This window comes from Spea bombifrons, chromosome 3 (assembly GCF_027358695.1).
Source record: "Spea bombifrons isolate aSpeBom1 chromosome 3, aSpeBom1.2.pri, whole genome shotgun sequence".
Lineage (NCBI taxonomy): Eukaryota > Metazoa > Chordata > Amphibia > Anura > Pelobatidae > Spea > Spea bombifrons.
The window spans coordinates 122487633-122509679 of record NC_071089.1 but is presented as its reverse complement, the minus strand read 5'-3'; the positions used below and the strand labels follow the sequence as shown (position 1 = coordinate 122509679).

General features: G+C 52.4%; 3 protein-coding genes across 6 annotated transcripts; 1 reads left to right on the top strand and 2 right to left on the bottom strand.

Annotated features, from left to right (window-relative positions):
- Window positions 1–502: 502 nt before the first annotated feature.
- Window positions 503–8435, bottom strand: CGREF1 (cell growth regulator with EF-hand domain 1). 2 transcript variants are annotated; one of them, XM_053458476.1, is made up of 6 exons: window positions 8373–8435; window positions 4096–4181; window positions 3546–3611; window positions 2875–2945; window positions 2271–2395; window positions 503–1377 (listed from the first exon to the last, which is right to left on the bottom strand). In XM_053458476.1, the coding sequence occupies exons 2-6, from the start codon at window positions 4173–4175 to the stop codon at window positions 946–948; spliced, it is 774 nt and encodes a 257-aa protein (XP_053314451.1). In that variant the 5' UTR covers window positions 4176–4181; window positions 8373–8435; the 3' UTR covers window positions 503–945. The 2 variants fall into 2 exon arrangements, with proteins under 2 accessions (XP_053314451.1, XP_053314450.1); XM_053458475.1 differs by lacking the exon at window positions 8373–8435 and adding an exon at window positions 8276–8295.
- A 1340-nt stretch (window positions 8436–9775) lies between these two features.
- ABHD1 (abhydrolase domain containing 1) lies at window positions 9776–16080 on the top strand. Its single transcript, XM_053459469.1, has 9 exons — window positions 9776–10013; window positions 10325–10485; window positions 10604–10786; window positions 10881–10926; window positions 12326–12438; window positions 13169–13342; window positions 13528–13576; window positions 14237–14402; window positions 15633–16080. The coding sequence occupies exons 1-9, from the start codon at window positions 9909–9911 to the stop codon at window positions 15839–15841; spliced, it is 1206 nt and encodes a 401-aa protein (XP_053315444.1). The 5' UTR covers window positions 9776–9908; the 3' UTR covers window positions 15842–16080.
- Window positions 16081–16974: 894 nt separating this feature from the next.
- Window positions 16975–20894, bottom strand: PREB (prolactin regulatory element binding). 3 transcript variants are annotated; one of them, XM_053459123.1, is made up of 10 exons: window positions 20824–20894; window positions 19946–20124; window positions 19470–19665; window positions 19133–19347; window positions 18652–18732; window positions 18454–18578; window positions 18200–18373; window positions 18049–18121; window positions 17316–17475; window positions 16975–17108 (listed from the first exon to the last, which is right to left on the bottom strand). In XM_053459123.1, exons 2-10 carry the CDS (start codon window positions 20078–20080, stop codon window positions 17014–17016), a joined length of 1254 nt encoding a protein of 417 aa, XP_053315098.1. In that variant the 5' UTR covers window positions 20081–20124; window positions 20824–20894; the 3' UTR covers window positions 16975–17013. The 3 variants fall into 3 exon arrangements, with proteins under 3 accessions (XP_053315098.1, XP_053315100.1, XP_053315099.1); XM_053459125.1 differs by having other exon boundaries at window positions 19946–20091; window positions 20824–20884; XM_053459124.1 differs by having other exon boundaries at window positions 19946–20091; window positions 20792–20864.
- Between the last annotated feature and the right edge of the window lie 1153 nt (window positions 20895–22047).

Genomic DNA, 22047 nt, shown 5'->3' with positions numbered 1-22047 from the left:
ATCTGCTATCCGGGTTCAGTAAGAAATAATACCCCAGGGAGGGGCAGTGGATATCTGCTATCCGGGTTCAGTAAGAAATAATACCCCAGGGAGGGGCAGTGGATATCTCCTATCCGGGTTCAGTAACAAATAATACCCCAGGGAGGGGCAGTGGATATCTCCTATCCAGATTCGGTAAGAAATAATACCCCAGGGAGGGCAGTAGATATCTCCTATCCGGGTTCAGTAACAAATAATACCCCAGGGAGGAGCAGTGGATATCTGCTATCCGGGTTCAGTAAGAAATAATACCCCAGGGAGGGGCAGTAGATATCTCTTATCCGGGTTCAGTAAGAAATAATACCCCAGGAAGGGGCAGTAGATATCTCCTATCCAGGTTCAGTAAGAAATAATACCCCAGGGAGGGGCAGTGGATATCTCCTATCCACGTCACGGAACGATCCCCACCGGGCGATCCTACAAACTGCACAACAAGAAGAAACGAGAACCCCAACTTAACAGAGACGAAAAGACTTTATTCCAGAAAAGCCAGAGACACGCCTGTAGTGGTTGTGAAGCGGGGGATGGTGGAACGTGTCCCTGATCCATACGTGGTTTTCGATGATTGGTTGCCCCGTGTAGGGTCTATATACTGTGTATAATACCCCGGATGGAGGTCTAGTGGTCCGGTTTTTATACTCGGATAATCTCAGGCGGTCAGAGTCTTTCCTCGTTTCATTGTGATTAAGCGGAGTGAGAGGACAGGAGGCTCTGCTTGAAGCACAGGGAGTGTAACCGGGATCAGGAAAAGTCTCGGCGCCGGGCCATCGACCCAGCTCCACTGAGAAGGGGTATAGCGAGAGCTCCTTAGTAACGCCGCAGGGTGTCCGCTCCATTTCACCGGGCCGGGCGCAGGCGGGCTCCTGGATGCAGAAGACGGGAGCAGCGCTTTCCGGGATACATCCGTTACACGTCGTCCTCGGTCACAACCGCTTCATGGATTTCCTCTTCTCCCTGTTCTTCCTCCTCTTCTACCTTCTCGGGGAGGGTCTCATCATTCAGTTCTTCGTTCTCTTCTGCTCCAGGCTCCTTCGGAGTGTCCCCGTTGGCTTCTGCAGGTGAGGGAGTCCGATCATCACTTTGGCCGTTGGTATCCTGTGGCGGGCTGTCCTGGTCTCCAGCCTGTAGGACCTCCACCAGATTCTCCTGAGCCTCCAGCGTCCCATCTTCCAAGGTGCCTTGAGGAGGGGGTATGGCCACATGGATAGTGTCTGTTGATGGATCTTCAGTTAGGGATTGAGAGGCGTAAACAGGGGGCACCAGGAGCTCGGGGGCACTCAGTAGGCCGTCTCTGTTTAGATCTTGTTTCTCTAAGACTTCGTCAACCAGAAAAATGACCTGGATAGAAAGAGGCAGGATAGATTGTAAGCTCACGCGAGCAACGTCCTCTTCTCCTTCTCTATCATTATGTCTTAACGGGTGCTGATCTTATCGAAAAGAAATCCACCAAGCGAGAGGAAGTGATGCTGCCTGACGGAACTTCACTTACTTAAATAGTTTCTATGGCGATCTCTCCAAATGTACTTCTTGGCCCTCAAAATCTCATATTTTTCCCCATGGTCCAAACTGGAAGGAGACTGAAACAAACCATGCGGGAGAGCACAACCCCCCAGGTCCCCGCCACGTCTATTCACTAAAGAATGGAGTCAGGGAGGTGAAAGTCACCTGCGGCCTCCTCCTCTGTCACGCATATCCTGATCCGTTTAACCATTTACACACCACACTTTAGATCTGATCCCTATCAGGCACCCCTCAAACTACATCGAATCTGTATCAGGCACCCCTCAAATTAGATTGACTCTATGTCAGACACCTCTACTCTAGATTGAATCCATATCAGGCACCCCTCAAACTAGATCGAATCCGTATCAGACTCCCCTCAAACTAGATCGAGTCTGTATCAGACACCCTTTACTTTACATCAAATATGTATCATGCATCCCTCAAACGAGATTGAATCCAATCTAGATCTGATTCTTATCAGGCACCCCTTACTCCAGATCGAATCCATACCAGAAACCCCCAACTTGAGACTGAATCCGTCTCAGGCACCCCTCAAACTAGATCACATCCTTATGAGCCGCCCCTTACTCTAGATTGAATCCGTATCAGACGCTCCCTCACTCTAGATTGAATCCGTATCAGCCGCCCCTCACTCTAGATTGAATCCGTATCAGACGCTCCCTCACTCTAGATCCTATTACCCCCCCCATAGGGCTTTAGACATTTACAGATTTAGAAGGCGGTCGGCCGCGTTCACGTTCAGACAGGATCCCGCTCAGCAGCTGCATGAGCTCCAAGCCGTCGAGGTGTCCGCTCTTGTCGTAATCGTGGAGAAGGAAGATATGGAGGATCGCTGGAAGCAGAACACAGAGTGGGGTCAGAGCCGGCGGATTTACCCCTGGCCAAACGGATTGCAGAATTCCTTGCTCCTGCGCAGACACGGCTCCTGCACACACTCAGACACACGCTGCAAACTCATTCATTCGCATTTATAGATGATTTGGCCGTTCTGTACCTTCCCTGCGGTGATCAACCTCCACATATCAGTTTAAAGATGAAGAATGTAAAATCTTTTTTACTTTACTGAGCGGGTGGTAGATAAACGGAGCAGCCTCCCAGCAGAAGTGGTAGAGGGTGATACAGTGAGGGTATTAAACATGCATGGGATAGGAGTATGGCTCCTAAATCGAAGACGAGACCAACATCTGATTAAGGTTTGAGTCTTTACAGCAGAAGAAACATGGTAATTTCTCTTGTGAGACGTCTCTCAGTCTATGACATGCGCTCTCGGTATCCACTCATCAGTTTTAGGCTGAAAAAGAGATGGGGTACCTGTCTCTCTCTTGAGGCTCGATGCGTTTTCCTGGCTCAAGTCGCTGTGTTTCAGATATTGTTGTAAAATCCTGCAGACAGAAACAAGAACACAATGATGACATCTCGTGGAGCGGAGACCATGCGCGCGGAGGACATGCGCATCTATATCTGCAACTAGATCAAGAAATACCAGGCCAGGTGTCAGAAGGTGAGAGAAAAGGGCTAATCCGTATGGAGCGTGGAGGAACGAGGAGGAGCGCGGGGCAATGGGGTTTAATGAGGAGGAGTGCGGGGCAATGGGGTGTAACGAGGAGGAGCGCGGGGCAATGGGGTTTAATGAGGAGGAGCGCGGGGCAATGGGGTGTAACGAGGAGGAGCGCGGGGCAATGGGGTGTAACAAGGAGGAGCGTGGGGCAATGGGGTGTAACGAGGAGGAGCGTGGGGCAATGGGGTGTAACGAGGAGGAGCGTGGGGCAATGGGGTGTAACGAGGAGGAGCGTGGGGAAATGGGGTGTAACGAGGAGGAGCGTGGGGTAATGGGGTGTAACGAGGAGGAGCGTGGGGAAATGGGGTGTAACAGGGAGGAACGCAGGGGAATGGAGAGGAGCGTGGAGGAACAGGAAGGAAGGCAGGGGAGGCGCAGAGGTCGTCTTCATATTAAATGGGACAAGGCGAGAATAAGCTCTCACTTCAGCTGTTCCGGGCCTGAAGAGAAGGGGTTCTGGGTCTCACCATCATCATCAGATTCTCCTGATCTGGAAAAGAAACATGAATGATTAGAAGATACAGCTCCCCCAGCCATGGGCAGAGGCCCCCGGGCCCCGCTCCTGCGCATCACCTCACGTGTCACATAACGTCATTAATGGAGGACGTTTCCTTTACTTCCCTTTTTATAATGTAGTGAAACAAGCCCAGCGGTGGGCCAACCAGAACCTCCTGAGGACTCGCCAATAGGCTGGCAGATTTAACCATGTACCCGCCGCCTGCATGCGTGGCTGTTACTGGGGGTGGGCAACTGGTGTCTGGTTGGAAACATGGGGGAAACGCTTAAGAAGTGTTTGTGGTGCAAATGTTTAAACAGGTTGTTATCACTATGACAACCAATGCAATATTCCTACAGGTTGGATCATTGAACCGACCATTAGTTGGGTTGTTATGGTTACCAGATGACATGATGAGTGCCACTTTTTCTCCATTATCCCCAAAGTACAGAACGGGGTCTTGAACGTCATCACTTACCTGCCCCTGTGGGCCGAGCTGGGAGCCCCCAGAGACTGACATAGAAACAGCAGGAGCAGAAACTGCACGGAGACCAACATGGCCGTCTGGGAGAGAGAACACGCGTCATATTTAACTGAATTGCACAACAGCCACGCCGGAGTATATAACACAACAGCCACACAGGGGTATATAACACAATCACACAACAGCCACACAGGAGTATATAACACAACAGCCACACAGGAGTGTATAACACAACAGCCACACAGGAGTATATAACACAACAGCCACACAGGAGTGTATAACACAACAGCCACACAGGAGTGTATAGCACAACAGCCACACAGGAGTGTATAACACAACCACCCAGGGGTAAATATAACACAACAGCCACACAGGGGTATATAACACAATCACACAACAGCCACACAGGAGTATATAACACAACAGCCACACAGGAGTGTATAACACAACAGCCACACAGGAGTGTATAACACAACAGCCACACAGGAGTGTATAGCACAACAGCCACACAGGAGTGTATAACACAACCACCCAGGGGTAAATATAACACAACAGCCACACAGGAGTGTATAACACAACCACCCAGGTGCATATATAACACAACAGCCACACAGAAGTATATAACACAACAGCCACACAGGGGTAATTAATGCAATAACACAACAGCCAGACACTCTGCAGGTATATAACACAATAACTGGCAAACAACGAGCTCCATACACAACACTCCCAGCGCGTGGCCGCCAGCGGTGGGCTAACAATAGGGTAAATGGCGCGTTTGCCCCGGGGTCTCTGGTGGTGAGGAGAATACAGTAGTTGTGTCGGGCGATGCGGGAGGTCAGATGGGGAACTCGGTGTACCGGTGTATGGGAGTGATGTGCGATATAAGAGGGGTGCAGTGATGAGGATATCAGGGATGAGTGAGTACGTGTTACAGTGAGTGCGTGTTACAGTGAGTGCGTGTTACAGTGAGTGCGCGTTACAGTGAGTGCGCGTCCATTAGTAAGCTGGGGGCTGGGGGCACCTCCGGCTTTTCCCGGCCCAGGGCCAGAAGGTGCCAGCCCTCCCCTGCTTCTGTGTATATAGATATCTATTGCGCACAACTACGCACACTGTATGTGCATAGGTAGGGAAACACACACAATAACCACACAGCGATACCCAGAGACATACACAACACGCACATATACAGCCACACAGACACACAATGCATGTGGCGAGACACGCAGACACACACAACACGAACATATATACAGCCACACAGACACACAATGCATGTGGTGAGACACGCACATATACAGCCATACAGACACACAATGAATGTGGTGAGACACGCACATATACAGCCATACAGACACACAATGCATGTGGTGAGACACGCACATATACAGCCATACAGACACACAATGCATGTGGTGAGACACGCACATATACAGCCATACAGACACACAATGCATGTGGTGAGACACGCACATATATAGCCATACAGACACACAATGAATGTGGTGAGACACGCACATATACAGCCATACAGACACACAATGCATGTGGTGAGACACGCACATATACAGCCATACAGACACACAATGCATGTGGTGAGACACGCAGACACACAACACGAACATATACAGACACACAGACACACAATGCATGTGGTCAGACACGCACACACATATACAGACATGTAGACTGTTACAGGGTCTCCGTACCTAAGGCTGGGTCCCCCTGTTTGAGGGCTGAGGAATCACCAGTCAGTCCCTCATACGGATAGCACTCAGCTATCCACGGATCAATCAGACCGCCATTCACAGTAAAACAAGAACTTTATTTACAAACACACAGAACTTTATATATAATCTCAATTCAATGAGCACCGAACCCAACCCCCAATCCCATCACTCACATCCCTCACAAATCCCATCAGTATACAGGGGATGTATCAGGTGAGGGGATTAAGGGATACAATGGGTTCCCCCACCTGTGTTACCCCCCCTGTAGTGCGGGGGCCGGCGGGGCCGACAGGGCTGTGCTGGCTGATTAAGAGCCCCAGCCGGGTTACCTGATCGTCTCTTTGAAGGCCGGAGCTGCAGCCACATTCAGTCTGTGGGCCGGTTACACAATAAATACACAATATAATATATTACCGGTCACGGAACCGGACACAAAAGCTCTCCGTGACCCGGCTACACTTCACATGACACATGAGCCAGCTAGCCCGGTCCTGTCACATAGACACACATAATTTACAAATAACAAGCCACACGTTATACACGGACTCAGCTGGCACACATAGAGCCGCACACTCACACAGCTCACTCACTCCAAACCAATAACTGTCTACATACAGATGCAGCTGGACTTGCACTCACTGACGCAAGGGTGACACTAGGATAAGTGGCACCGGGGCGCAGTAATTCTTCCCCACACACACTCATGCTAACACCATACACTTACACACACACGCTAACACCATACACTTACGCACACACACGCTAACACCATACACTTACACTGTGTGAGTGTGGCTGTATTAGCATGAGTGTGTCTGTGTAAATGTGTGTTTGTTGGCATGAGTGTGTGAATGTGTATTGAGTGTATGTTAATGTATGTATGTTTGTAGCATGAGTGTGTGAATGTGTGTTGGGTGTATGTTAATGTATGTATGTTTGTAGCATGAGTGTGTGAATGTGTGTTGGGTGTATGTTTATGTATGTATTTTTGTAGCATGAGTGTGTATGTGTTTGTGAAAGTGTGTAATTTGTGTGTAAGTGTGTGTGTTACCTGCTGGAGGGCACCGAACTGTACGGTCTAATCAGCATATCACACCCGAGAGAGCCGGCACCATACACTAACACCCACACACACACTGACACCATACACTAACACCCACATACACACTGACACCATACACTAACACCCACACACACACTGACACCATACACTAACACCCACATACACACTGACACCATACACTAACACCCACATACACACTGACACCATACACTAACACCCACACACACACTGACACCATACACTAACACCCACACACACACTGACACCATACACTAACACCCACACACACACTGACACCATACACTAACACCCACACACACACTGACACCATACACTAACACCCACACACACACTGACACCATACACTAACACCCACACACACACTGACACCATACACTAACACCCACACACACACTGACACCATACACTAACACCCACATACACACTGACACCATACACTAACACCCACATACACACTGACACCATACACTAACACCCACATACACACTGACACCATACACTAACACCCACATACACACTGACACCATACACTAACACCCACACACACACTGACACCATACACTAACACCCACACACACACTGACACCATACACTAACACCCACATACACACTGACACCATACACTAACACCCACATACACACTGACACCATACACTAACACCCACACACACACTGACACCATACACTAACACCCACATACACACTAACACCATACACTAACACCCACACACACACTGACACCATACACTAACACCCACATACACACTGACACCATACACTAACACCCACACACACACTGACACCATACACTAACACCCACATACACACTAACACCATACACTAACACCCACACACACACTGACACCATACACTAACACCTACATACACACACTGACACCATACACTAACACCCCCACATGCTAACACAATATAATAACACCTACATACACACTGACACCCACCCACACGCTAACACCAACCATACAATAACACCCACACATGCTAACACCATACAATAACACCCACACACATGCTAACACCATACACTAACATACACACACTCATGTTAGCACCATTCATGCTAACATCATACATTGACACACACACACTATAATCAAATAGTAACACACACACTCATGTTAGTACAATACACACATTCACACACATACTAACACACAGCTAGACTCACAGCACCCACTCACTGACACAGTTGGACTCACACTCACTGGCGTAGATATAGGTACACTCACTGCAAACACTCACTGACACAGCTTCACTCACGCTTACTCAACACACGCTGACTGACACTTACTCTACACACTAACTGAGACAGGTAGACTCACAACACACACTCACTGACATAGCACATTGTGATTGACACAGCTGTACTCACACTCACTGCACACACTGACACAGCTGGACTTGCAATCACTGAGCACTGTATTCGTGGCACTCACCTCATCTGCCTGAGCCAGGATCTGTCACCGAGATCCGCAGCCCCCCCCCTGCAGTGTGAGCACCGCCCGCTGCACCACGTGTAACCCTCGCACTGCCGCACACTGCGTGTAACCCTCACACTGCCGCACACTGCGTGTAACCCTCGCACTGCGTGTAACCCTCGCACTGCCACACACTGTGTGTAACCCTCACACTACCGTACACTGCGTGTAACCCTCGCACTACCGTACACTGCGTGTAACCCTCGCACTACCGTACACTGCGTGTAACCCTCGCACTACCGTACGCTGCGTGTAACCCTCACACTGCCGCACACCGCGTGTAACCCTCACACTGTGTGTAACCCTCGCACTGCCACACACTGTGTGTAACCCTCACACTGCGTGTAACCCTCACACTACCGTACACTGCGTGTAACCCTCGCACTGCCGCACACCGCGTGTAACCCTCACACTGCCGCACACTGCGTGTAACCATCGTACTGCCACACACTGCGTGTAACCCTCGCACTGCGTGTAACCCTTGCACTGCCACACACTGTGTGTAACCCTCGCAGTGCCGCACACTGCGTGTAACCCTCGCACTGCCGCACACTGCGTGTAGCCCCCACACTGCTTGTAACCCTCGCACTGCCGCACACTGCTTGTAACCCTCCCACTGCCGCACACCGCATGTAACCTTCGCACTAGTCGTGGTGTTATGTGATACAATAAGTCTTATATCCTGTGTACCTGTGTTACAGCAAAACCATAAATGGGTCAGTGTGTGTGTGTGATACGTGTACAGTGTGTGTGTGTGATACGTGAACTGTGGGTCACTGTGTGTGATACGTGTACAGTGTGTGTGTGTGATACGTGTACTGTGGGTCACTGTGTGTGTGTAATACGTGTACAGTGTGTGTGTGGGATACGTGTACTGTGGGTCACTGTGTGTGCTACGTGTACAGTGTGTGTGTGTGTGTGATACGTGTACTGTGGGTCACTGTGTGTGTGTGATACGTGTACAGTGTGTGTGTGTGTGTGGTACTGTGGGTCAGTGTCACGGACACGCACTAGGTGGGCATTTAATGCTGATTGTGGCCCCCCTGTGTCTGTGATCAGCAGATTCCCTGACTTTGGTCTTGTGGCTTTAGGGGTGGGGAAGAGGCAGTGATGGGCGTGTTTATATGATAACCCCGCCCACACAGGAAGAGCACAAGAAAGGCACTTGGTATATTGTGTCACATTGTGTTAGCCGTGGTTTGTGTGTTACACTGCATAAGCTGTGGTGTGTGTGTCGCTCTGTGTGTTTCACACTGTGTCGCTGTGTTTGTGCTCTTTGCAGTGTGTGTTGCACTGTGTGTCACACTGTGTCGCTGTGTGCGTCGCACTGTGTCGCGCTGTGTGTGTGTCAGTGTGTGTGTCGCACTGTGTTGCTGTGTGTGACGCACTGTGTTGCTGTGTGTGACGCACTGTGTTGCTGTGTGTGTCGCACTGCTTTGCTGTGTGTGTCGCACTGTGGTGCGTGGCATTGTGACAGTGGCATTGTTGTATGACATGCAGGAGGGGGACCTCCGTCAGAGCCGGACCCCGGCTGTGTCCTGCGTCCTTTTGGGGATCGGCGCAGCGTGTCTGTATTACTACTTCAGACGCGTCTGCAAGGTGAGTGCGTGTGAAACGGGGTCCGTGGGCAACAGGGTCGGTGAAACACTGATTCCCTCCGAATTGTGGTCTGTCAGGGAAGGGGGCAGCGTGGTCTGTCAGAGAAGGGAGTGGCTTGGTCTGTCAGGAAAAGCCCCCTCCCCTGCCAGCCCCCGCTGCCCCCCTCCCCGACAGATCCCGCTGCCCCCTCCCTTGACAGACCCCACTGCCCCCTCCCCTGACAGACCCCGCTGCCCCCCTTCCCTGACAGACCCCGCCACCCCCCCTCACCTGACTGAGAGTAATATGACCAACTATTTCTTTGATTGTAGGTGCCACGGCTCGTTTGCGCATCTCCATTGCGTAACTTCCTGGAAACTCACTGCCCGGTGCTAAAGGACGAGTATCGGCCAACATTTTGGTGCCATGAAGGTCGCTTGCAAACAGTTTTCCGTGTCCTTTTTGTGTCCAGGCCACACGTGTCCTACAGGAAGTAAGTAGATCACGCAGTAAGGTACAGCCCGGGACTCGTGCTTTTCACGTGGCTTGGGTTCAGGCCACTGAATAACAGTCTGGGTTTCTAGTCCTAATCAGTCATTTTCTCTCTTTAGTGAAATTCTTCCCACCTCTGACGGGGGGCAGATCTCCCTGGACTGGGTTGATAACCGTGGCAGCTGTCAGTTCCCTGACGGCTCCTCTCGTCCTACCATCATCTTTCTACCCGGACTCACGGGAAGCAGCCACCAAACATACATGTTGCACTTGGTGATCCAGGCCAGCCGTGACGGATACCGGTGAGGAGGGAGAGTGCGTGGCTCTGCGAGCCCCGTGTGGCCCTGCTTGGCCCTTTATTGGTTTTGCGTCATTTTGTCCCCTCTGTCTCTGCAGATCTGTTGTTTTTAATAACCGTGGCTTTGGGGGAGAAAAGCTGCTGGTGAGTTGGGGATTTTCAGGGCGTGGGTTTGTACAGGGCTGTACCCACTCAGAGGGTAATGGGGTACCCCTGCCACCATTTAAAGCTGCTAGGTGCGGGTAATACCCCCAGCTGGTGGCACAGAGAGCTTATAGATCACTCCTGGGTGATGTATGTGACTGATCCAGCGGACAGGAAGTGACATCACATCCACTTCCTGCATGCTGTCTCGGTCTTCACACAGCATGGAGGAGACGCACCACTCCTGCAGGCAATTGGTGTGGACCGGTGCACGGGCGGGATTTTTGGGGTGTTGAAGTACAAAGATGGCACAGGCAGGCTGTTTGGGGGTTGGTTTGTACAGGGGGTATATAGAGGTTTGTTGGTTGAATTAATGGTCGAATTCTCAGAAAGAGTTTTCCTTTATTTAGATCATGCGCAGAATCGAGACGAGGCACACAACACACATACATCGACGCGTTGTCTGATTACATGTTTGGATTACATGGTTTATATAGCATCTTATCTACTTCTAATAGCATGCATCATTCTGATTGGTTACTTTTCAAGCAGGTTACGCCTCTTAAGCTGCATAATTAAGAATGGCCTAGACTTGACCCTTTGCACATATATATATATATATATAGAATAACATAGAGTAGGCGTGTTGGCGGGAACTCGTCCATATATCATAGACTAGACATTTTCTGCTTTCTGATGTCTTTGTCAGCAAATAATATTTACGATAACGCAAGCATTTTTCTAACAAGGTTTTTCTGTTCACTGGAGGCAGTTAGTTCAGGGCGTACAGGGCTTTTCACGTGTCAGGGTGGAGATGGGATGGGGGTTATTGGTCTCACTAGGAATGGGATAGCCGTGGCCACAAAGGCATGATCCCTGCCAGAGATCACTGGCGCTATGAGTTCGTCTAACACTGGCCCCTAGGGCCATTTTCTTCACTTTTTGTGTTTCTAGCCTCCTGTTCCTCCCCATCTGCCCTAAGCCTTGCCGTCCTCCCACCGTCTCTCCGAGCCTCCTGTTTTCCCCCCCCGGCCGCTCGGAGATTCCTGTTCCTCACCCCCATCCGCTTCGAGCCTCCTGCTTCTCCCCCCCGGCCGCTCGGAGCTTCCTGTTCCTCACCCCCATCCGCTTCGAGCCTCCTGCTTCTCCCCACCGGCCGCTCGGAGCTTCCTGTTCCTCACCCCCATCCACTTCGAGCCTCCTGTCCCCCCCCCCATCCGCTTCGAGCCTCCTGTCCCCCCCCCATCCGCTTCGAGCTTCCGGCCCCCCCCCGTCCGCTTCGAGCCTCCTGCTTCTCCCCCCGGCCGCTCGGAGCTTCCTGCCACCCCCGTCCTCCACTGTCCGCTATGGTCCTCCATCTTTTTCCCAGTCTGCTCTGAACTTCGCGTTCTTCCGACAGACTCCTCGTACTTTCTGTGCGGCCAACACTGAGGACCTGCACAGGGTGATCGGCCACGTCCGCTGCACTCTGCCGGCTGCTCCCCTCCTGGCCGTCGGAGTGTCCTTGGGAGGGTAAGACACAATGTTTCAGTAAAGTAACCCGTGGACGTGGTGAAATGCACAGTATGTAGTGCCCTCTTTTGGTGGTTGTGTGGACTGCTCTTTGCGTGTAGAGGTGAGAGGGTGTGTTGGGGAGGGTGTGCCGGCACGGTAGTCCAGCTGTGGCTGGTGGTAGATAATTTGTGGTCAGATATGTCTGTTCAAGTATCCGCCAACCCCTCGTCCGTCTCAGAGGGGATATGATTACATTATACAAATATATGCAGGGCCAATATAAAGAGCTCTTCGGTGACCTGTTCATTAACAGAAATATACAAAGAACAAGAGGTCGCCCTCTGAGACTGGAAGAGCGCAGGTTTCATAGACGACAAAGGAAGGGATTCTTTACAGTGAGGGCAGTAAAGGTACGGAATTCACTGCCAAGGGAGGTAGAGTTATCCGATACATTAGATACCTTCAAAAGGGGCCTGGATATTTTCTTAGAAAGGCACGATATACAGGGATATAAATAGAATAACATTAATATTTTAGAGCTTCTTGATCCAGGGAGAAATCTGATTGCCTCTTGGAGTCAAGAAGTATTTTATTTCCCCTGATGGCAGAATTTGAAGTCGCTTAATTAGGGTTTTTTGCCTTCTTTTGGATCAAGAATAGGAAGCTTAGGTAGAAGGGTTGAACTTGGTGGATTTAGGTCTTTTTTCAACCTTATGAACTATGTAACTATGTAACTATATGTCTGCAGGATGACTCTCCTGAATTACCTGTCAGCCACGGGTGACGCCTCGCAGCTCTGTGCCGCCATCTCCGTGTCCACGCCGTGGAATGTTTTTGTGTCCACTGAGTCCCTGGAGAAGCCTCTGAATTACCTTCTCTTTAACCAAACGCTCGTCAGGGGAATAAAGAGAACCGTGGAAAAGTGCGTGAGCCGTTCAACGTGCAACACTGCGCACGTCACACAGTGACTCTCCCCTGTCTAAACCTCTCACACAGTGACTCTCCTCTCCCCTGTCTAAACCTCTCACACAGTGACTCTCCTCTCCCCTGTCTATCTCCCTCACATGGTGACTCTCCCCTCCCCTGTCTACCCCCTCTCTCTTGCAGACACCGTGATGTTATTGGGCAGGTGGTGGACGTGGATTATGTGCTGCAGGTAAGTGGTCTTGTTCCTTCTGCTTGACGGGTCACTGAATCCCCTCCATGCCCTGAGCCGGCTTCGCTGTTCCCTGTACCCTACGTGGCGCTTCCTCCTCTCACATTCAGAGGGCAGATAATCCCCGGCTGTAAAACACCCAACCTTACTCTGTGCCCCACATTTCAGGACACATTAGCTGGGGGTGTGGCTGGAGGAGAGAGTGGGTGTGGCAGATGGGGGGGTTGTTGCAGTGACCTTACAGCTCCCTCGGAAGACCCCCCCATGGCCCATGACCCCTCCCCCTAACCGGCCCACGGTCCTCAATGGCTGCATGTATACAAAAGATATAACCACAACATTTTATGCAAATTCCCCTTTGTTTCCCATGATCCCTCGGAATTCTCCCGTCAGCCCGAGCAGGAAGTTGGAAGCCGCTTCCTGTTCTCTCCCCGGATTATTTTAGCGGACTGCGCATGAGCCTTCAGAGCTAGAGATTGCTTCTGTATTGCTATTATCACAAATATCTCAGAGCAGGGGGTGAGTTATACCCTGTGACGGGGCAGAAGGGAATGGTGTTTTAAGAATCAGTACCGGGATAAACTGGCGGCGGTTCCCCTCTCCGTATAAATTAGAGCGCGGGTGAGACGCGCTGACTGGACTCTCCCCTCCTCCCCGCAGTCTCGCTCCATCCGGGAGTTTGATGAACGCTTCACGGCCCCGCTCTTCGGCTTCCAGTCCTGCGATGAGTATTACCGGAACGCGAGTCCTTGCCACAAGCTCGGTGGCATCTCCACGCCGACGCTCTGTCTCAACGCTTCCGATGACCCGTTTTCCCCCCGGGAAGGTTAGTGTGCGGCGGGCGCGATGTATTTATTACGCGAAGAAACCGCGCCCACTAACTACCGCCGTGAGATACGGGGCTTCTGGCTCATCTCCACGGTAACGTAACTTCATCTCAGCCTCTGACCCTCTAGCCAGGAGCCGTATGTCTATCCTGTGCATGTTTAATTCCCTCACTGTATTACCCTCTACCACTTCTGCCGGGAGGCTGTTCCACTTATCTACCACCCTCTCAGTAAAGTACAACTTCCTTCCGATCCGTCTCAGATCCTCTAGTGTTAGATTCCAATTTCTTGGTGTAACTTGTTTCCTCCTATAAACCCCCTTTATGTGTTTACCCATCTCTCACCCTCTCTCTCGCCCCCATCCTCCATCTCTCTCTTCTCTCCCATCCCCGTCCATCTCTTCTCTCCCCCGTCCATCTCTCCCATGTCCATCTGTTCCATCCCCTCTTCTCTCTCATCCTCATCCCTCCCCCCCCCCCGGATGTATTGAGATCCCTCATGCTTTTCGGTGCCCCACTTTAGTCGCCTCCTCTGCACTCTCTCCAGAAAGTCAATATCCTTCTGGTGATGAGGACTCCAGCACTGTACCCACTACTACCAGAGATCTGTAAAGGGGCAGAACCATATCACTTCTCTGCCTTTTTCTAAGACCAAGTAAGCCCCTGTGGGAGATGAACAGCTTGGAGCCGTGAGGTGTGCCTGGAGCCCCCTGTCCAAACCCGGGTGCATCTCGGGCCGTCCGCTTTTGTTTCTGGCTCAGCGGGGAGGCGCGGCCGGCTCGTCACGGACTCTGGCTGCAGCGCTTCGCTACGGAGCACTTTGTGTGCTTTTCTGGCCCCCGCATCTCCCGTTGTAAAGACTCAAACCTTTATCAGTCGTTGGTCTCGTCTTAGATTCAGGAGCCGTATGTCTATCCTATGCATGTTTAATACCCTCACTGTATTACCCTCTACCACTTCTGCTGGGAGGCTGTTCCACTTATCAACTACCCCCTTAACAATATTTTCTTTTAGTTCAGTTTCCATTCATTTCCTAGTTACTGGTCTGTAGTCGGCTGAGTCTTCTCTGCTGCCTTTTATTTGTGAAATGGATCCTCTGGATCGGCTCCTGTTTTCCCCCTCACCCTGCTGCTGCAGCCTCATCTTGCCCCCTCACCCTGCTGCTGCAACTTCATCTTGCCCCCTCACCCTGCTGCTACAGCCTCATGTTGTCCCAACTTCTTGTTGCAGCTCTACCCCTGGACGCCGTCTCCAGTCACCCCAGTGTTGCGCTGCTGATCACACGCCACGGAGGCCACATCGGGTTCCTGGAGGGTCTCTTCCCGAACCACCAGAGGTACATGGACCGCGTGTTCAGCCAGTTCGCGGAGTCCGTGTTCCGGCACGGGGAGGAGCTGAGCGCAGTCACCACGCGGCTACCGGGAGAGCACCCTTTATAACCTGTCCGAGCCGAACCCCCTGCGCCTGGAACTCAACGCGGCTCACTGCGTGGCAACAAGGCGGAGCTTACTGACACGCCCACCGCTATAAGGGCCCATGCCTGGTAACCCCGATTTCCTGCGGGAACCCGTTAATTCCACGCACTGCGTGTAAGACGCGTCGGTCGCTTTCTCCAAGTCCTACCTCACTCTCCTATACGGTAATTGAACAAGCGTTAATAAATATGTACTAGACCCCTCCCCCCGTGCATCTGTATAATGGGAGCCACCGTCTTAACTTCCTGTTCTCAGGATCTGGAGGATTATTCCTCCCCATTAAGTTCGCTCTCTCCTGTTGAGTTGCTGACTGTTGCTGGTGCCGCCGTCTGTCTAACTGGGAAGAACTTGCCCCACTTTCGTGGTTCCGAATTGAACTTTTTGTGGTTTATTAATATAAATCTGAAGATCAGAACCCTGAGCATCCAGGCAGTGGCATTAACCCCTTCCTGACGGTAAACTGTCAGCCTTACGCCAGAGTGGTGGACCGGTCCATAGAACAGCCTGGGCCCTGGAGCCGGCGCTCTGGGTCTTTGGTAAATGAAACGACGTTGGACACAATAGATATCGGGGCACGTGGCGCTCTCCTGGTCGCCGACCGCACGGCCGGATAATATATCAGCCAATCGCGCGGCTCTATAAAAACAGGGCATTTGGGGCGAGGGTAAAGTTTATGGTAGCGTGCAGGCTACACACGGAGCGTGGCCGCTCAGAAATCGCGGCAACCGCCATCCGGCCCCCGGGGGACACGTAAACCGGGAGAAATCCACGTGAAGGACGTTACCGGCCCCCAGGGGAGAACGACTGCAGCATCCGCTTCACGGGTTTGTGGCTGGGGGGCTTCCAATAATCTCTGGCCAAGTTCAAGTGGATGAAAAAGTGACAGGGAGGAGAGCAGCTTCTCGCTTTCCCTCCATTACGTGGCTCATTAATAAGATGGTGGCGAGCGATGAACACGAGGGCTTCCTGCAGTCTGAGCTCCACGCTGCCCGCTGTGATAACCCCCACGGGGTAGAAGCTCCTACATCTTCTCCATAAAAGGACCCTGTCAGGGTCGACATATCACTGCCGTGGCTCACTGTTTGATATTTGGTCCTTCCGTTCCACCGTGGGATTTCCGAGTGCGTTCCGCGCGTCTATAAGAGGCCCGGGAAGGCGTACTGAAGCGAGAGGACCACACACACTACCATCACCAAGCAGAGGAGGACCACCAGCCACAGCGGGAACGTACCTGAGGAAGCATAAGACATCAGCGGACGGCACCAAAAATGCCTCAGCCCCGCCCAGCCACTCGCGAAGGCCACTCACACCGCGCCCCATCAGCCCCACAAAGGCCACTCACACCTCCGCCCACCGCAAAGGCCCCCGACCCGTCCACGAGGGCCACTCACACATCCGCCCACCGCCCGTCCACAAAGGCCACTCACACCTTACTTACGTCTGTTGGGCACCGTATGAAGCAAGCAGCGGCTGTCCACGGCGACACTAAGCAGGGCCGTCTCATTGTCCCCACGTAGCGCTCGTCCTTGGGGGGTTTCAGGGAGGAAAGCCAAGTCAGTCACCACAATGCCGTGGGCTTCCTCCACGTAGTACAGTTTCTGTAATCAGGAACCAGGATGGAATCAGAAGAGGTCACCGTATACAGAGACCGCATTGGACGGCAGCGTGAACCCCTGGCTGGAGACCACGCTGCCGTCCAATGCCGTGGCGTTGGACAGCAGCGTGAACCCCTGGCTGGAGGCCGCCGCGGCGTTGGACAGCAGCGTGAACCCCTGGCTGGAGACCGCCGCGGCATTGGACGGCAGCGTTAACCCCTGGCTGGAGGCCGCAGCGGCGTTGGACGGCAGCGTGAACTCCTGGCTGGAGACCGCCGCGGCGTTGGGCGGCAGCGTTAACCCCTGGCTGGAGGCATTGGAAAGAACACGTCACCAATAAACGCGATCGTCGCACGGCTGCGGCCGGCCGGGTCGTATCCGGTACATCAGGTTATTATTAAGGTGAGTACGTGGTTACCGTCGGGGGGGGGGTATTAGGGTTGGTCAAGGTGGTACTGAGCCCCGCTGGGGTTTAACTCTGTGAAACATGGACACGCGACACATATTTCCAGCTTTGCGTGTTCACATGTGGCACAGTTAACACGTGGGAGGGGGCTGAGCCTGACGGATACTAACCTGCAGCGAGAAGGAGATGTAAATCGCCACCGAACCGGTTATTGTGCCAAGCCCAAGGAACGTCCCGCAGTCACTGGGGGGGGAATAAAGAGAACATTACCCAGAGACCCCGATGGCGCTGCCAGGAGTCCAAAGCTAGATTTCCACGCACCTGACAGTCAGACACGATATCACCTCCTTGCCACAAGACTGGGTGAGGAGCGGCAGAAACCGCTGCCCATCCCACTTGGTGATGTAGCACGGCGGGGGGCGCCGCTCCCTCTTATGGGGGATCTGTACGGTATAGAGACAGAGAGCGTCCTTCCGGTCCTCCACCCTTCCAAACCTGGGAAGACGAGACGAGTGAGTGTGAAAGACTTGGCACATGGTGGGGGTGGGGCATAGAGAAAGGGGGGCACATCTCACCGGCATGCGCGATAGCGGTACATTTTATCAGGGATGTTGGGCAGATTTTCGTTCCAGTGAAGGTCCGTAAGCAGCTGATCTCCTTCCCACACCGAGCAGCGAAAATCCTGCCCCACGGTCACCACCTAGGGGCAGACACACCATGTATAGCGTACAGCAACACCTTGTCACCCACCAAGACCACCACACCAGGAGTACCTTCTTCCCGGGACTGGCCGCGATGTCCTCGACTTCACCCTCGTGGGCCTTAAAGTCCAGCAGCTTCTTCATTCCAGGGAACTGCGCCAAAAATGACGAGGAGTGAGAATAGGTTATGGCGATTATCGAATGGCACGCGGCCGGCCCAGCATCGCATTAACCGTCTGCCAGGAGAGCGCTTGGCACATTTACCCAAAGGTTTACAGTAGGCCGGGCATCGCCACGACAACCCCTGACGGCTTACAGGAGGCCGGGCATCGCCGCGAAAACCCCCAGCCGTTTACAGGAGGCCGGGCATCGCCACCACCCCCCTGGCAGCTTACAGGGGGAAGGGCATCCCCACGACCCCCCCCGTGGCTTACAGGAGGCCGGGCATCGCCGCGGGACTCCTGGTAACTAATGATTAAACAGATGCGGTTTTACATGCCATCTACACGCCATCAACACGCTATCACTGGATAAGGACACACTTTGGACATACCTCCCACACACGCAGATGTCCGTCTACTCCCCCCGTCAGTAACTTGGTACCATCCTGGTTGAAGCAAACAGCCTTCTGCAGGTTGTCGGGGCTGAAGTCGGTCTGTACCACCTGAAGGGTCTGAAGGGAGATCTCCGGAGTCTGGTTCTTGGTGAGATTAGACGCCTCCTCCGTGCCGCTCTTAGACGGCCTCCTCTTGCGCGCTCCGCCGCTCTCTGAGAGAGAAACGCGCGTTTATCACCCGCTGACCAGCGGCAGACGGCTTACACGTAACCTCCAACTGCCCTGCCTGAAACCTTCCAAAGCCACCGGCGGGTCGGCCATTCCCTGTACCCACCATCTTTCTCACGGCTGCCGATTTTCTGTCCGTGGGGCCGGATCTGGAAGCGTAGAATTTGGCAAGTGGCATCCTGTCCCGCGGCCAGCGTGTCCCCGTGTAACGCCATGGTCATCGTGGCTCTGGCGTCCGTGTCGTGCGAATGCAGCAGCGAGGCGCTGAGCTTCCCCGAGATGCGCTCCAGCCGCAGGAAGTGCTGTCAGATAGACAGGAAGTGAGTAACCAGCAGCCTCCAAACCGGAGTACCCAGAACCCGCTAGCAAATCGGCCCCATCCGGCCCCCGTCTGGTCTATACAAACCTTAATCAGTCGTTGGTCTCATCTTAGATTCAGGAGCCGTACGTCTGTCCCATGAATGTTTAATACCCTCTACCACCTCTGCTGGGAGGCTGTTCAACTTATCTACCAACCGTTCAGTACAGAACCAAACAGCGTAAACACGTATCAGCCACTTGTATGAGCCCCCCCCCCCTCACCATGGCGTTCTTGATGCCGGTTTTGGAGGCTCCTCCGCCTCCGGCGGTTACGACGAGGCCGGTTTCGGGGTGCGTCCGGATGGTGTATAAGGGGAACGGGGCCCGGTACAGATCGGGGAGCCGGCGTCTGCCCATCTCGGCGAATGCTGGGGAGCGAAGTCAATCAAATCACCCGCGTCCTGGAACAGAAGTCTCTTCATCAGATCTCCACATGTGGCCGCCGCCTCACCAGTGTGCCCCAGCAAACCCGTACCCACCGCGCCTGTGTGCCCCAATAAACCCGTACCCACCACACCAGTGCACCCCAGCATACCCATACCCGCTGCGCCAGTGTGCCCCAGTAAACCCGTACCCGCCATGCCATTGTGCCCCAGTAAACAAGTAACCGCTGCGCCAGTGTGCCCCAGCAAACCCGTACCCACCGCGCCTGTGTGCCCCAATAAACCCGTACCCACCACACCAGTGCACCCCAGCATACCCATACCCACCGTGCCAGTGCGCCCCAGTAAACCCGTATCCACTATGCCAGTGTGGCCCAGTAAACCCGTACCCACCACACCAGTGCACCCCAGCAAACCTGTACCCACCACACCAGTGCGCCCCAGTAAACCCATACCCACCACACCAGTGCGCCCCAGCAAACCCGTACACGCCGCGCCAGTAAACCCGTACCCTCCGGGCCAGTGTGCCCCAATAAGCCCGTACCCTCCTCACCAATATATCTCAGTAAGTACGTATCCCCCGCACCAGTATAACCCAGTAAAACCGTATCCCCCGCACCAACGTTACCCAGTAAAACCGTATCCCCCGCACCAGTATAACCCAGTAAAACCGTATCCCCCGCACCAGTATGTCCCAGTCCCTCGGTATGCCGTTACCGGTACGCCCCAGTCTTCCGTGCCAGGTTTTGCTTCAAAATCTGCCAGCTGGTACCAGCACAGCGCATGCGCCACCCGACAGGACATAAGGCGCGCACTTCCGCGAAGCAGAAAGCTCCGTGTCCCGAGAGCAGCACAGCTTTTGGCTACAAGACCATCGTACTTTACGGCGCTCGCAGATTCCGCACATGCGCACAGCAAACGCCCCCCCCCTCCGACACGTCAGCTGTCCGTGGTCACGTGATCTCGCTGGCTGAGCCGTGTACTGCGCGCCCCCTGCTGGGGAAATTAGGTCTTTGCAGGGGGATAAATAAAATGTGATCCAAGCGCTGGAATCACCATGGTAACCAATGGACTGTTCAGTCATTCTTTGGTTGTTATGGTGCTGAAAGCACTTTCCAAACAATTTTATAAATACCCCCGCCAGCGTGTGAGCTCTGGGGGGCCAAACACACTGCAATTCTACCCCCTGGGGTTTGGGACATTTCATGGAATGCCATACAGCCCCCCAATGTGACCTATCCAGTCCCTCCATACTAGGGTGACCAGATTTTGTATTCAGGAACATAATATATATATACTATATATACTATATATATGCGTTAGACGTGCATTTTTAACTCCATAATATGTACTTTTCTCTTTGAAGTAAAAACCTTGATTGAAATATGATTTCAAAATGATAACCGCTGAACTGGCAGTTAGTTTTCATTCTTTTATATTAGCCCCTGCTGCCGATATATATTAATATCAGCCCCTGCTGCCAATATATATATATTAATATTAGCCCCTGCTGACGATTTATATATTAATATTAGCCCCTGCTGCCAATATATATATTAATATTAGCCCCTGCTGCCAATATATATATTAATATTAGCCCCTGCTGCCAATATATATATTAATATTAGCCCCTGCTGCCAATATATATTAATATTAGCCCCTGCTGCCAATAAATATATATATATATATATATATCAGCCCCTGCTGCCAATATATATATTAATATTAGACCCTGTTGATGATTTATATTATCAGCCCCTGTTGCCAATCTATATATTAATATTAGCCCCTGCTGCCAATATATATTAATATCAGCCCCTGCTGCCAATATATATATATTAATATCAGCCCCTGCTGCCAATATATATATTAATATTAGACCCTGTTGATGATTTATATTATCAGCCCCTGTTGCCAATCTATATATTAATGATATCTTAG